This window comes from Syngnathus acus, chromosome 13 (assembly GCF_901709675.1).
Source record: "Syngnathus acus chromosome 13, fSynAcu1.2, whole genome shotgun sequence".
Taxonomy (NCBI): domain Eukaryota; kingdom Metazoa; phylum Chordata; class Actinopteri; order Syngnathiformes; family Syngnathidae; genus Syngnathus; species Syngnathus acus.
Window position 1 is genome coordinate 1378277 of NC_051098.1, and position 17073 is coordinate 1395349.

Sequence of the window (17073 nt, forward strand, 5' to 3'; positions counted from 1 at the left end):
TTGCAGTGACCCTCCAGTAGTAACCAGCCCAGAGCCCAGGAAAGAGCAGCCAGCGGCAGAGGACAGCTATCCATAGTCACCAAACACCCCAACTCAGAGCCAGGACTGCAATACTCAGCGGTCTCAAACCCAGAACTCAGCAAGCAACACTCAGCTGCAGGCTGTAGCCCGGTGCTCAGCCAGGCTCAGCCAACATCCTTCCTCAGCTCAGCACCCAGCAAACAGCAAGAGAGAAGATGGAAGGAAGAAAAGCTCTGGTTCTGTGGCCCAAATCCAACCAGTGGCAAGAGTGGGAGACTGTGTCTTTAGATCTGGTTGCCCTCCTCGAACAACAGACGGGCCATTCGACAAAAAACTGGAGAACATGGGCGCCATCATCTACAGCAGGCCTGGCCAACCCGCGGCTCCCGAGCCGCATACGGCTCTTTGCCTGGTTTCATGTGGCTCGTTTACGTTCATATCAACATTTGTGTCTGTGGGGTTTTATTTAGTGTGTGTTCGCTTCGCTTTTTGTCAAACGCGCATGCGCATGAGGTGAAATTCCACAAAGCAGGAGGGGCAAACCCATTCGAGTAAACAATTAGTGTCAATTTCGCGCTCAAAATGACGAATATGAAGATGAACACAGGACGTTTTTAACACAGTGGGAAAGTTTATATGTTTTTGTTGAACGTAATGGCAAGCCATTCTGCTTGATATGTCAGACGTCATTAGCGCATTCCAAATCTTCAAATCTTCAGCGCCACTTCAGCTCACTCCATGCTCACATCGATAAGGACTTTCCAAAAGGGACTGAATTTTGCAAGCGCAAGTTGGACACTTTGAAAAGTCAGGCAGAAATACAGGTACAGTTTTTCCAAAAAATTACAAAGCACTCAGAGACGGTCACGCTTGCATCGTATCAACTGGCTTGGAATATTGCACGGGCAATGAAAGGGAGTTCGTTAAAAAATGCCTCAGTGACGTTAAAATCTTGCCTCCTGAAAACGACAAACTAAAACGAATGGTGTCAGACATCCAACTGTCCCACCACACTGTTGAACACAGATTATCGGACATTAACAGGAATGCCAGAAGTCGCACAAAGCAACATGCATAGTAAGTGAAAAAACGTTATTGTAAATTATTATGGTTTTGTTTGTGGACTTTGTTGAGCTGAGAGTTTGTGTGGGTGAGACAGTGCACACAACGTTCATTGTTGAAAATGACTGGCCTGTGGTCTTAGTACTGTAGGAGTCAATTTACCGTATTTTTTGGACTATAAATCGCGGGCTTTTTTCATAGTTTGGGTGGGGGGGCTTATACTCAGGAGCGACTTATATGTGAATTTTTTCACAAATTTTCAAGATTCAAAAATCCGCGATGTAGTGAAACCGCGATAAACGAACCGCGATGTAGCAAGGGATTACTGTAATCTGAATTGCAACTGTGGCGCGGCGCATACGCGGCGGTGTTTTACATAAAGGACAAAGGATTCGATCACGGGATTTAATGACTTGGAGTGACAGGGATTGTTTGATAAAATTCTTTATAATTATATGGGCCTGTGGAATATTTTGAAGTGCAATCGCCGTCAGCGGCATTGTTGACATAAAGGACGATCGATGGATTTAATGATTTGGAGTGACACAGATGGTTTGATAATCAAAGTCAAAAGTTAAGGTCAAAGTCTGCTTTATTGTCAATTTCTTCACATGCCAAGACACACAAAGAAATCGAAATTACGTTCCCACTATCCTACGACGACAAGACATAGTACACAATATACACTACCGTTCAAAAGTTTGGGGTCACAAAATTGTTTGGGTGACCCCAAACTTTTGAACGGTAGTGTAAATATTATTATAATAAAATATTATGAATTAAATATTATAAATTATATCTTATATTTGTATAAGATTATAAAAAATCTATGAATATAAGTATACATATATATTATAAGATTTTTTACACAGAAGATTATATATATAATCTATAAATAATTATCTAAATAAATATATACACTACCGTTCAAAAGTTTGGGGTCACCCAAACAATTTTGTGACCCCAAACTTTTGAACGGTAGTGTACATACAAGTAAACAACACAAAAAAAAAATAAAAACAAGAAGGCACAAACAATGAATAAATAAGAGTGATGAACATAATAAATAAGAGGAGCAAAAATGGAGCAAGTGTGCATACAGCAGACAGTCAGAATATAGCGCAAAAGTACAGGACGCTACGCAGAAGGGGGGAGAGAGTTCAGGATCCGAACAGCCTGGAGTATGAAGCTGTTGGTGAGTCTGGTGGTGCGGGAGCGCAGGGTGAATTATTGCTTATATAATAGTTATTTGATATATAATTTATATATCGTTATATGGGTCGGTGGAATATTTTGAAGTGCAACCGCCGTCAGCGGCGCGCACCCAGCATTGTTGACATAAAGGACGATCGATGGATTTAATGATTTGGAGTGACACAGATGGTTTGATAATATTATTGCTTATACAATAGTTATTTGATGTGTAATTTATATATCGTTATATGGGCCTGTGGAATAATCTGAAGTGCAACCGCCATCAGCGGTGCGCACCCGGCATTGTTGACATAAAGGACGATTTATGGATTTAATGATTTGGAGTGACACAGATGGTTTGATAAAGGTGTTATTTATGTTATAGTTATTTGGATAACTGTCAATGTTACGTCAGGCCCGTTCTCAGCTCTTCGTTTGTGTTTATGTCACGTTAGCATACAGTATCGTTTAGCCTGTTGTTGCTCGTTCATGTCCGTTCTTGGTGGATTTTGTCGAATACATTTCCCCCAAAATGCGACTTATACTCAGGAGCGACATATATGGTTTTTTTTCACTTTATTGTGCATTTTATGGCTAATGCGACGTATATTCCGGAGCGACTTTTAGTCCGAAAAATATGGTATGTCATTATCATGTTGGTGTGTGACATGATAATGTCACAATAAATTTGGCTGAGCAGAGGTGTGTGTGTAAGAGGAAGGGATGGGGTGATGTTCATGTGTGCCCATGTGTATGATGTGGCTCTTTGCGGTAACACAGTAAAGAATGTGGCTCTTAGTCTCTGACTGGTTGGCCACCCCTGGTATAGTGTATACATGAGAGGTTCCATATTTGTAGTTTACCTGTCAAAGTTTGGTGCCATTACTGTTGTACTCTTTGGTGCCATTACTATTGTATTGTTGTACACTTTATGTACATACATTATATATTCATGCCTTTACTGTATATATATTAATGCGAAAAATGTTTCACTGGATTTTTGGTGAACATTTTTTGTTAATCTATGCCTCCTGATGTGAATTAAATGTGCTTTATTTCCCCCATCATTAGATGTAGTAGCATCACATTTTCAGCTCTAGTAAGTAATAGTCCATCATGTCCAGCTACTACTGCATTGCATGATTAAAACAATAAATCTCATTTCATTGAGGGTGATTTGTCTGAGATATGTCACGCTTGAATGTAATTTAGGGACGATCTCTAAAACATGTATTTATTTGGCATATGTCACCCTCGGACATGTAATTTGTGGATGGTCCCAAAAACAAACAGTAAGAACGAATATCAAACATCGAACATTAGGCCCACTTTTTACACTGTATGCCATATTAATCTATTTGACTGCATTTTATATCATTCTATTAGAATGACAATGCATCTGAATTTACCATCAAGCCTATATGTTCATTTATTTGCTAATGACCTAACGCAGGCATGTCCAAAGTCCGGCCCCCGTCTAAAATTAAACTGGCCCGAAGCATTGTGTCATGAAATTAACAAGTGGCCCGCTAGCACTGTCGCAGGATCCTGCGCACCCCAGAGCGAGCCACTGAAATGAAACTCTAAACCTAACGGGAACACACACATGAGCCAGCGCTCATGATCGGTTGCGAGCGTGTCTCCTCCGTTCCTTCCCAGTTCACACGCACACAAGTGTCCGTGTGGAGGTTGCAGCGCCTCCGATTGGAAGAACCTGAGGAGAGTGGTGAGGACAGCAGAGAGGATCATCGGGGCTCCTCTTCCCTCCATTCAGGACTTGTCATCCCAGCGCTGCGTGTCCCGAGCCCGTAATATTATCAGTGACCCATCACACCCCCACCATGGACTGTTCTCCCTGCTGCCCTCTGGGAAGAGGTTTCGCAGCATCCGCTGCAGGTCCACCAGGTTCTGCAATAGTCTTTTCCCTGCTGTCGTCAGACTGTTGAACATTCAAACGTAGCATTCCTCTGCACACTTGTAAATACTGTTTTTGTCTCCAGCACTGTTTACATACTTTTTCACTGCTGCACTTTGTACTTTATACTTATCTTATTTCATATTTTTATATAGAATGTCACTTTTTAACCAGCCGCAATACCACTACATTGTTGAAAGCCGTATGCAACGTAATTTCGTTTTGTGTACACCCAGTGTTGACAAAATGACAATAAAGTTTGTCTAAGTCTAAGTTTGCAAGATAATCGGTGACACAGACACTTCCTCATTCAAATGTCCACACACCAAGGACTAAGGTATTTGTACCTCTAAAATCAGAGACGCTGCAAGTGACGCTGCACAGGGAAGAAAAACAAAAAAACCCACAGACTACTGGTGAGAGCTGTCTACTTCGTACTAACTCTACACACTACTACGCGTCCGCGCCACCCACTCACAGTGATCGCAAACAACAAAGAGACTATGGATTATTATTTTGTGATTATGAAGTAATTTGTTACGTATGAAGTTGAAATAAAAAAGATCAAATGGAAAATGATTTAATTTGGATTAAAAATCTGAGATGATGCAACCTGGACTGTTTACTGCAGTCACAAACACCAATATTACCCTTCTTATTAAATACAACAATAATAATAATAAAACAAACAATACATCTAATAAAAAAGTCATTCAACTTTCATAAAATTGTTCATTTGTATTTAATTTATTATTATTTTAATCTTTAACTTTTGTGGTAGTGCAATTGACAACAGATTCTCATTTGCAATATCAACCTATCTGCAGACGGCAAAGGATATAGTTACATACTATTTACAAGTTAATTTACAATGGTAATGGTTCGAGGAATGTCGATGCAAATGGTCGCCCCCTATACATTTTCATCTAACCAAATCTGGCCCACTTTGCAAAACGTTTGGACACCCCTGACCTAACATAACATTACTCTGTCTGGGTGAGAGTGTGCGTGTGTCTCGGCTCTTTAGTCCGCTCCCAGAATTTGATAGAAGCTCGATGAAAATATGCTGTCAAACGTGCCTGCAGGAACCGTCTTTTATTCTTCAACATAAGAATATGGAGTCATGTTGAGGTAGCCACAAGCCACACATAATCAACTGGTCGAGGGCTGGCCGACAATATCCATTTCTTTAGTGTAGAAAAGCACTACAACAAAAGTCCACCAATGCCTCAAGTACAGAAATGCAGGCATTGCAGTGACAAGATGAAATGAGTGATTTTTTTTTCTGGACAAGGCCGGCAGGCCAGATTATAAAGCCCTGCGGGGAGTATCCTGCCTACAGGCCGTAACTTGCCCAGGTCTGACCTACTGTATACTCACCCTGATGACCCTGTGCTTTTGCAAACTCCTAGCAAAGGTCTCTTATCGGAAAAAACGTCCACCTTCAGAGGACCTGAAACAGAAGGTGAATTAGGGTTTTTCTGCAACCCGAGTACATATTTTCTGCATTTGGACCAAACGTACATCTACTCAGACTGTCAAGAAATTCACATGTAGGTCAATGCAAAGGGTGTTAGGATAACAAAGCTCCCAACATTAAAGGGAGGGTAAAGCAAAGATGGTTTAATTTTCACTAACTAGGCCAATGCATGTATTTTCTTATCAGGAAAATTAAAACAGTTAGCATTTTCTATTTTATCCATTCATTTTGGAGAAATAATGTAATGACGAATGCCTTTAAAAACATCCACTTTTGATGAGGAATAAGGCCGTGACATCATCAACCAAGAGATGGATGGGGGTGTGTGTATCCATCTCTTGGTTGATGATGTCACGGAAGGAAGCAATAACAATGTTCCAATTGGAAATTATTGTACTATCGCTTCAAATGTCCAAAAACAGTTATCAATTGGCACCAAATTTTACATGGGCATCTCTACTTATGACGACTTCAACATACAACCCCCTCGAGTACCCCACAACCTGAACCCACATTCTTTTCATCATCCGTCCCCCGGCTATCATCTTTTCCCCCATAACTTCTGCTGACCTCTCCCAAATACTCTCCACCTAGAAATCCTCGAACACCCCCCTGGACCCCATGCCATCCCAACTAGTTAAAGACTGCCTCATCCCCATTGCCCCACTTATCATAGACATCATCAATTCCTCCCTCACCTCTGGCACAGTCCCCTCACCTCCTAAGCTTGCAGCCATCACTTCTCTCCTCAAAAAACCCAGACTTGACCCTGAGGACCCCAACAACTACAGACCCATCTCTAATCTCACAATTCTATCAAAACTACTGGAAAGAGCTTTCACATCTCAAGACCCACCTCCTTTCAAATAACCTGTATGAACCATTCCAATCTGGTTTCCGTACACACCACAGCACTCAAACAGCCCTACTCAAAGTCACTAACAATCTCCTGCTTTCCTCTGACTCTGGTTCTCTCACTATCCTTCTCCTCCTTGACCTCAGTGCTGCCTTCGACACAGTAAACCATTCACCCGCTCACCCAGCAGACAGCACATCACCCCTGTCCTCCGTCATCTTCACTGGCTCCCCATAAAACAGTGCATACATTTCAAGATCCTTGTCACTACATATAAGGCCCTAAACAACCTTGCCCTGCCCTACCTGTCTGAACTCCTGCACCGCTATACCCCCACCCGCCGACTCCGCTCTGCTGATGCCAACTTGCCAACCCCCATTACCTCGACCAAATACCGGACCATTGGGGATAGAGCCTTTGCCATTGCTGCCCCCACTCTCTGGAACTCTCTCCCCCTGACCGTCCGTAATGCTGAGTCCCTGCACTCCTTCAAACACCATCTCACGACCCACCTCTTCAACGCTGCATATAACCCCTCACTCTTCGTGTGTGTGTGTGTGCGTGTGAATTTTCTATGTAAAGCGGCTTTGAGTGTTTAGAAAAGCGCGAAATAAAACCGATCTATTACCGTAATTTTCGGACTATAAGTCGCGTTTCTTTTCATAGTTTGGGTGGGGGGGCGACTTATACTCAGGAGCGACTTATATATGTTTTTTTTCACAAATCTTTACCTGATCATTAACACATCACTTACTTAAAAGTATAGCACTTCACATGTTATTTTTAGTATAGTTGATCAACTTCACATGCTTTGATATCTTTATCTTGAACATATTCAAAACATGAAAAATAGAGAGAAAAAATCAAATAAAGTAACACTTTAAAGCGCCATATCCTCTGGACATGTCCTCTGTCACCAGGATGACATAAAAGACGAGAAATTTGATCGATCCATTTAATGATTTGGAGTGACACAAATGGTTTGATAATATTGTTGTTTATGTGATATTTATTTAAAATATAGTTTATATATCGTTGTATGGGCCTGTGGAATAATTTGAACTGCGGCGCGGCACACGGCATTGTTGACAAAGGACGATCGATGGATTTAATGAATTGGAGTGACACAGATGGTTTTATAAACGTGTTATTTATGTAATAGTTTTTTTTAAATAACTGAATGTTACATCAGGCCCGTTCTCAGCTCCTCGTTTGTGTTTGTCACGTTAGCATACCGTATCGTTTAGCCTGTTATTGCTCGTTCATGTTTGTTCTTGGTGTTGGATTTTGTCGAATAAATTGCGCCCCAAAATGCGACTTATACTCCGGAGCGACTTTTTTTTTTTTTTTTTCACATTTTTGGGCATTTTATGGCTGGTGCGACTTATACTCCGGAGCGACTTATAGTCCGAAAATTACTATGCCAGTCGTATCATTTTATTTCATCGTATTCATATATTTATTATAAATGTATTATTTATTTATATAAATGTATTATTTAGTTATATAAATCTATTATTTATTTATATAAAGGCCGGTCCGCGAAAATATTTCTGACACGTAACCGGTCCGTGGCGCAAAAAAGGTTGGGGATCACTGTGATAGGGTACTTCAGCTGAAGACAGGCTGCTCATTTTTCTTAAATTAGCTACGGAGAGGCTAATTCTTGTGATATAATAATAATAGTATAAACGACATTAAAATAAAACTCACCATTACATTGAATTAGTGGGAGCACTGAGCTTGTTTCTCAGAAACGAGCCGGTCCCATCTAGGCGTAATCGGAGACAATGACACCCGAAGTGGTTAAGGTTTGTCTTTTAATGCAGGATGCTTGGTCTCCCTGTGCCGGAGCAGTTTTGAGGGCTTCATTGCCTCGTTAGCTAGCCTGTCGCCACATATTATGCAGAGTGGGCTTGGCGCGTCATAGTCTTTAAATGCAGCTTTCCTTTTCTTAGAAGTCGTAGCCTCTTCTTCTTCCGTCTCCTCATTGGGCTTTTTTCCCTTTCCGAAGAAGCTTTCCAAACATCTCTGTTTCTTGCTCATTTTTGCTTGCTTCGCGGGCTCAACTGAGGTGACATGTCACGTGACCGAGACGAGCGTCTTGACCTGAACCGACGGATGTAATTGGGAGAGAATCGCCAATTTTTTTATATTTTTCAAAATAAATACTTACTCATTTTTGCTAGCTTTGCGGGCTCGACTGGGGAAACATGTCACGTGACCGGAACGAGCGTCTTGACCTGAATTACCATAATTTTCGGACTATAAGTCGCACCGGAGTATAAGTCGCACCAGCCATAAAATGCCCAAAAAAGTGAAAAAAAACATATATAAATCGCTCCGGAGTATAAGTCGCATTTTGGGGGGCAATTTATTCGACAAAATCCAACACCAAGAACAGTCATGAACGAGCAACAACAGGCTAAACGATAGCTATGCTAACGTGACATAAACACAAACTAAGAGCTGAGAACGGCCCTGACGTAAAATTCAGAGTTATTCAAAAAACTATTACATAAATAACACGTTAATAAAACCATCTGCGTCACTCCAATTCATTAAATCCATCAATCGTCCTTTGTCAACAATGCGTGCGCGCCGCTGACGGCTCTTGCACGTAAAAATATTCCACAGGCCCATATAACGATATATAAATTATATATCAAATAACTATTATATAAGCAATAATGTTATCAAACCATCTGTGCACTCTAAATCATTAAATCCATCGATCAAATTCCTCGTCCTTTGTCAACATCGCCGCGCGTGCGCCCTGACGTCAGCCTCGTCGTTATTCCACAGATCTACTATATAACTATGTTGTAGTGTTAACAAAGTTCAAGGAAAGACGTGGGTTTGGTAAACGGCTCTTTATTTAACAAAACAAACTTACAGGCGTGTGGCGGCGTGGACGTCCAGCCACGGAAGGGGACGAGAGCTCCATACGATAGGACCGGGCGTGCGTAGAAGCCATGACCGAGCCCCATCCACCGTCCTCGGACAGCCACCCGGCTGAGCGCCGGCCCTCGACTTCCATCCACGGAGCTGAAAGACAGCTCGGTAGAGTAGGACCGGGCGTGCGTAAAAGCATTGTCCGAGCCCCATCCACCGTCCCTGGACAGCCACCCGGCCGAGCGCCGGCGCCCGACTTCAATCCACGAAAGTGAAAGAAAGCTGGACGAGTCGATCTTTGTCCTTTATGTAAACAACCGTCGCGCTGCTGACGCGCGACCGCGACGTCGCGTCGCGCTGCTGACGTCAGCAGCGCGACGTCGCGCGTCACTCGTCCAGTTTACTTTCACTTTCGTGGATTGAAGTCGGGCGCCGGCGCTCGGCCGGGTGGCTGTCCAGGGACGGTGGATGGTGCTCGGACAATGCTTTTACGCACGCCCGGGCCTACTCTACCGAGCTGTCTTTCAGCTCCGTGGATGGAAGTCGAGGGCCGGCGCTCAGCCGGGTGGCTGTCCGAGGACGGTGGATGGGGCTCGGTCATGGCTTTTACGCACGCCCGGTCCTATCGTATGGAGCTCTCGTCCCCTTCCGTGGCTGGAAGTCCACGCCGCCACACGCCTGTAAGTTTGTTTTGTTAAATAAAGAGCCGTTTACCAAACCCACGTCTTTCCTTGAACTTTGTTAACGCTACAATATAGTTATATAGTAGATCTGTGGAATAACGACGAGGCTGACGTCAGGGCGCACGCGCGGCGATGTTGACAAAGGACGAGGAATTTGATCGATGGATTTAATGATTTAGAGTGCACAGATGGTTTGATAACATTATTGCTTATATAATAGTTATTTGATATATAATTTATATATCGTTATATGGGCCTGTGGAATAGTTTTAAGTGCAAAAGCCGTGAGCGGCGCGCACGCATTGTTGACAAAGGACGATTGATGGATTTAATGAATTGGAGTGACGCAGATGGTTTCGCGCTGCTGTCGTCACTTGAAATTCAAATTACAGTAATCCCTTGCTACATTGCGGTTCGTTTATCGCGGTTTCATTTTTTGGGTTTTTTTTTTAAATTTTTTGAAAAAAAAAAAAACACATATAAGTCGCTCCTGAGTATAAGTCGCCCCCCCCACCCAAACTATGAAAAAAAACGCGACTTATAGTCCGAAAATTACGGTACTTGATCGTCGATTAAAACAATTTTTTTTTTTTTTTCTGTGTGGCTTGGCGGCCCGGTACAAAGTGACCCACGGACCGGTACCGGTCCGCGGCCCGGTGGTTGGGGACCACTGCCCTATCACATCTATTTCCTTTCACCAGTCACCAACATACGCAAACACGACGTATTCTGAGAGGCTTTATGTAATCTGACTTGTTCATACGTTGTTGTATATTCAATTGATATTAGTAAGGGTACACTTAACTTACAAACCGGATTCGGTTGAAGTTGGGAAATTGTATAAAATGTAAATAAAAACAAAATACAACGATTTGAAAATCCTTCTCAACCCCTATTCAATTGAATACACTACAAAGAGAACATATTTAATGTTCAAACTGATAAACTCAATTGTTTTTTTCCAAATAATAATTAACTTCGAATTTCATGGCTGCAACACTTCCAGTAGAAGTTGGAAAAGGTGGCAAAAAATACAGAGAAAGCTGAGAAAAGCTCATCAAACACCTCTTTGAAACAGCCCACATGTGATCAGGCTAATTGGGTACCATGATTGGGTATAAAAGGAGCCTCCCAAACATGCTCAGTCATTCACAAGCAAGGATGGCCCGAGGTTCACCACTTAGTCCACAACTGCGTGAGAAAATAGTTGAACAGTTTAAGAACAACATTTCTCAAAGCAAAATTGCAAGGAATTTAGGGTTTTCAACATCTACGGTCCATAATATCATCAAAAGGTTCAGAGAATCTGGTGAAATCACTGCACGTGAGCGCCACGGCCGGAAGCCAAGACTGAATGACCTTGAGCTTCGATCCCTCAGACGGCATTGCCTTAAAAGCCGACATGAGTGTGTAAAGGATATCACCAAATGGGCTCATGAAAACTACAGAAAACCACTGTCAGTAAATAGAGTTAATCACTACATCAGTAAGTGCGGGTTAAAACTCTACCATGCAAAACAAAAGCCATTTATGAACAACATCCAGAAACGCCGCCGGGTTCTCTGGGCCCGAACTCATGCAAAATGGACTGATGCACAATGAAAAAGTGTTTTGTCGTCTGATGAGTCCACTTTTCAAATTGTTTTTGGAAACAATGGACATTGTGTCCTCCGGACCAAAGAGGAAGCGGACCATCCGGACTGTTATAAACGCAAAGTTCAAAAGCCAGCATCTGTGATGGTATGTGGGTGCATTAGTTCCCATGGCATGGGTGACTTACATTTCTGTGAAGGCAACATAAATGCTGAAAAGTACATACAGATTTTGGAGCAACATGCTGCCGTCCAAGCGATGTTTTTTTCATGGACGCCGCTGCTTATTTCAGCAAGATAATGCCAAGCCACATTCTGCACGTGTTACAACAGCGTGGCTTCGAAGTAAAAGAGTCCAGGTTCTCCCCTGGCCCGCTTGCAGTCCAGACCTGTCTCCCATTGAAAATGTGTGGCGCATTATGAAGCGTAAAATACGACAGGGAAGACCCCAGACTGTTGAACTACTGAAGCGGTTCATCAAGCAAGAATGGGAAAGAATTCCACATGAGAAGCTAAGAGAATTAGTATCCTCTCTTCCAAAACGTTTATTGAGTGTTATTAAAAGGAAAGGTGATGTAACGAAGTGGTAAACATGCCCTTTCCCAACTTCTACTGCACGTGTTGCAGCCATGAAAATGAGTTTGAGCATGAAATATGTTGTCTTTGGAGTGTATTCAATTGAATATAGGTTGAAAAGGATTTTCAAATCATTGTACAGTCAAACCTCGGTTTTCGAACGTCCCGGTTCTCGAACAAATCTGAATTCAAACGAAAAATTCGAGATTTTTTTTACTTCGGTTGTCGAACAAAATTCTGAGGTCGAACCTCGCGAGATGAGCCGAAAGGACCCGCGAAAACCCGAGCGCGCGGCCCAGATGCCGACTGACTCCGTTCGTTATTGTATTTTCGTTACTTTGAGGATTGTATTAACCCCTAATCATGCCTCCAAAGAAAGAAAGTGGGAGCAGTAAAGCTGTTAGGGTTGATAGATTAGTTTGATCCTATTACCGTAATTTTCGGACTAAAAGTCGCTCCGGAGTACAAGTCGCATCAACCAGAAAATGCCCAAAAAAGTGAAAAAAAACATATATAAGTCGCTCCGGAGTATAAATCGCATTTTGGGGGGCAATTTATTAGACAAAATCCAACACCAAGAACAGACATCAACGAGCAACAACAGGCTAAACGATAGGTATGCTAACGTGACAAACACAAACGAAGAGTTGAGAACGGGCCTGACGTAACCTTCAGAGTTAATAAAAAAACTTACATAAATAACACATTTATAAAACCATCTGTATCACTCCAATTCATTAAATCCATCGATCGTCCTTTGTCAACAATGGGTGCGCGCCGCTGACGGCGCTTGCACTTCAAAATATTCCACAGGCCCATATAACGATATACAAATTAGATCTCAAATAACTATTATATAAGCAATAATATTATCAAACCATCTGTGCACTCTAAATCATTAAATCCATTGATCAAATTCCTCGTCCTTTGTCAACAACGCCACGCGTGCGCCCTAACGTCAGCCTCGTCGTTATTCCACAGATCTAGTATATAACTAGATTGTAGCGTTAACAAAGTACAAGGAAAGACGTGGGTTTGGTAAACGGCTCTTTATTTTAACAAAACAAACTTCCAGGCGTGTGGCGGCGTGGACTTCCAGCCACGGAGGTGGAAGAGAGCTCCATAGAATAGGACCGGGCGTGCGTAAAAGCCATGACCGAGCCCCATCCACCGTCCCCGGACAGCCACCCGGCCGAGCGCCGGCCCCCGACTTCTATCCACGGAGGTGAAAGAAAGCTCCGTAGAGTAGGACCGGGCGTGCGTAAAAACCATGTCCGAGCCCCATCCACCGTCCCCGGACAGCCACCCGGCCGAGCGCCGGCCCCCGACTTCTATCCACGGAGGTGAAAGAGAGCTCCGTAGAGTAGGACCGGGCATGCGTAAAAGCCATAATAGTTTTTCGAACCTTCTGTGTCACTCCAAATCCTTAAATCCTTCAAACTCTTTGTCCTCCGTGTCACTTAGAAACAAAGCCGCTAATGATGCCGGTAGTACATGGGGCCCTTCGTCATCTTCGTCATCCCGTGATCAATCTTTGTCCTTTTTGTAAACAACCGCCGCGCCACGCCGCGTCGCGCTGCTGACATCACTTGAAATTCAAATTACAGTAATCCCTTGCTACATCGCGGTTCGTTTATCGCGGTTTCACCTTTTTTTTTTTTTGAAAATTTTTGAAAAAAAACACATATAAGTCGCTTCTTATTATAAGTCGCCCCCCCATCCAAACTATGAAAAAAACCGCGACTTATAGTCCGAAAATTACGGTATGTTGGAATGTAACCTGTAATAATTAACCTAGCTTGTCCTGTCTTAAGATAGTAGTAGAACAAAGTGCTAAGATCCTTTGAACTGATTGACCAGCTGCAGAGGACGCAATCAAAGTTGTTCTGTTTACTCAACATCGTAAAACAACCCCTGCTATGATTTGATCAGAGGCCAGGGGTTTCACCCCCATCCTGTCCACTCACACCCCCACCCTGTTTCTCTCAATAAAAATGTTCTTGCAAGAGGCCTGAGTCAGACCTCATTCGATCATCACTGTATGCACAGCGACGACTGACTCTCCACTTGCAAGTGCTTAAAAAGGGCATACTGTCTCCCGTGTGGTTCTTGCAAAATAAGTTAGAGTGAGCACCACTAACAAAAGCCATCCTAAAACACAAACCACTGGTTGTCTTGGTTGCTTAAAGCAGCAACCACTGCACATGACTGTACTCCTCCACCAGATGCAGCTGTTTCCTGTTTTGCTCGTTCTTTCACTATTAGCCCTTGATTTCTCCTCTCAACTTACCGGTTTTTTCCATGTATAATGCGCAAAATTTAACTAATTTATTGTCCTAAAAGCTGGGGTGCGCATTATACATGGGTACAATTTCTTTCTTTTTTTTTTTTTTCTTTTGTAGAAAATCATGGTACAACAATTTTTGAAGAAAATCTTGTTACGGATGGTTCTTTACAACGTCACTTTCCTCTCTTTCCTCTGAGAAATCAACGGCAACAAAAAAAATACATCCAGCCTAGTTAAGAAATCACCAGAAAGATCACCATGACAATTGTGAATAATAAATAAATAATTATTATATATATTACCGTTTTTTTCCATGTATAATGCGCAAAATTTAACTAATTTATTGTCCTAAAATCTGGGGTGCGCATTATACATGGGTACAAAAAAAAAAAAAAAAAGTTATTTTTTATTTTTATTTTTTTTAAGAAAATCATGGTACAACAATTTTTGAAGAAAATCTTGTCACGGATGGTTCTTTACAACGTCACTTTCCTCTCTTCATTTTAACCTAACTGATCGCGGTGGTGCCTTTCTGGGCAGTCGGAGAAATCAACGCCAACAAAAGTCAAGTTTATTTATTTAAAAAAAAATACATCCAGCCTAGTTAAGAAATCACCAGAAAGATCACCATGACAATTGTGAATAATAAATAAATAATTATTATATATATTATATATATTATTATTATAATAATAAATGTGATAAATAACTGGAACATCACTCAAATATTGGTGATCCCGTTGAGAGTCTCACATATTTCTTCGCTATCGAGTTTGCTACTGCATGCGCAGTGATACTGACCGGCAGAATAACATCCGGTTAAAAAAAAAAAAAGAAAATCAAAATTTGGGTGCGTATTATACATGGGTACAGGCTTTTTTCCAGCATCGACATGCCATTTTTAGGGTGCGTATTATACATGGGGGCGCATTATACATGGAAAAAAACGGTATATATATTATTATTATAATAATAAATAATTGTGATAAATAACTGGAACATCACTCAAATATTGGTGATCCCGTTGAGAGTCTCACATATTTCTTCGCTATCGAGTTTGCTACTGCATGCGCAGTGATACTGACCGGCAGAATAACATCCGGTTGTTCCCAAAGATGATCTTTTTTCTGAAATAATTTTACGTTTACGGACTTAAGTAACTCGGCCGGGTCATACCAAAGACTATAAAAATGGGACCCATTGCCTACCTGCTTGGCACTCAGCATTAAGGGTTGGAATTGCGGGGTTAGATCACCAAATGATTCCCGAGCGCGGCGCCGCTGCTGCTCACTGCTCCCCTCTCCCCCAGGGGATGGATCAAAATCACACGGGGATGGGTCAAATGCAGAGGACAAATTTCACCACACCCAGATGCGTGTGTGACGATCATTGGGACTTTAAAATAAAAATAAAAAAAAAAAATAAATAAAAAGTCAAAATTTGGGTGCGTATTATACATGGGTACAGGCTTTTTTCCAGCATCGACATGCCATTTTTAGGGTGCGTATTATACATGGGGGCGCATTATACATGGAAAAAAACGGTAATACATTCAGGTATGGATGGAACACCAATGTTAAATACAGGTTGGACAAAACATTGCAACATTAATAACATATATCTTGTCTAGTAAAGATCAATCTTAACACATAATCATACTTAACCATAATAATGGGTTCTTCTAACTTAAACATATATATTGATATTGCTCAAGCTGTTACATCTTAAAATTATGGCATAGCAAACTCATATTCCAAAATTGTGCGTTGCTACGTGTTTGAACAGGTCGTGTCCTCCCAATTGCTGACAATTTAATTTATTAGATTTGTTAGTTTCCATCAGGTCACCCCTATGTCAAGCTTTAACACCATCTCCTGGTGAAATTTTGGAACTACTACATGTTTTGGGGTTGCCAATGTGCCTGGGCCAAATTTGATACCCAATTTTACACCATCTTGTACCACCATGCCACTTGACACATTGCAATAAAGCGCACCGTGTCACCACTATAATTTTTAGTTTGCATTTGATTGTTTTACAATATACATACCTTTTATCAGAGCAAATGACTTATTCACAATTTTGAGATATTTTGCCACCTTAGGAATGCAGAGCTGCCGGCATATCGAAATTCACTGTACTAGCCGAAATACGTAAATAAAACAAACAAACAAACAAACAAACAAACAAACAAACAAACTTCCAGAACAAATTGTTAGAACTCCCTATTTTTAAACTTTAGTCAAGAACTTTATCAAGGGACCATGTTACGTTATTTTGTGATATTACATATTTACACATATTTTGGAAAAACTCTCAAGAGATGCTGTAAATGGAGAATGGGTACTGTTGGGAAAAATATACTTTTTATATTATCATTAGATTCTATGTATCTACTTATGTGTGCAAGATCTTCCACAGTATGTGACAGTTTGACCTCGTGATAATGACTTGGGAGCATATGGCTGGGTAAGGAGCACATGACCGGGGTCATGAATCGCGTTATACAATA

General features: G+C 41.7%; 1 protein-coding gene across 12 annotated transcripts in view; it reads right to left on the reverse strand.

Annotated features, from left to right (window-relative positions):
- bcas3 (BCAS3 microtubule associated cell migration factor) overlaps window positions 1-17073 on the reverse strand; it is a 329552-nt gene that overhangs the window by 172016 nt on the left and 140463 nt on the right. For all 12 annotated transcript variants that reach the window (XM_037268397.1, XM_037268399.1, XM_037268403.1 and 9 more), the window contains one exon: window positions 5573-5645. In XM_037268397.1, the coding sequence (XP_037124292.1) occupies window positions 5573-5645 (73 nt within the window). The remainder of the gene's footprint in view (window positions 1-5572; window positions 5646-17073) is intronic.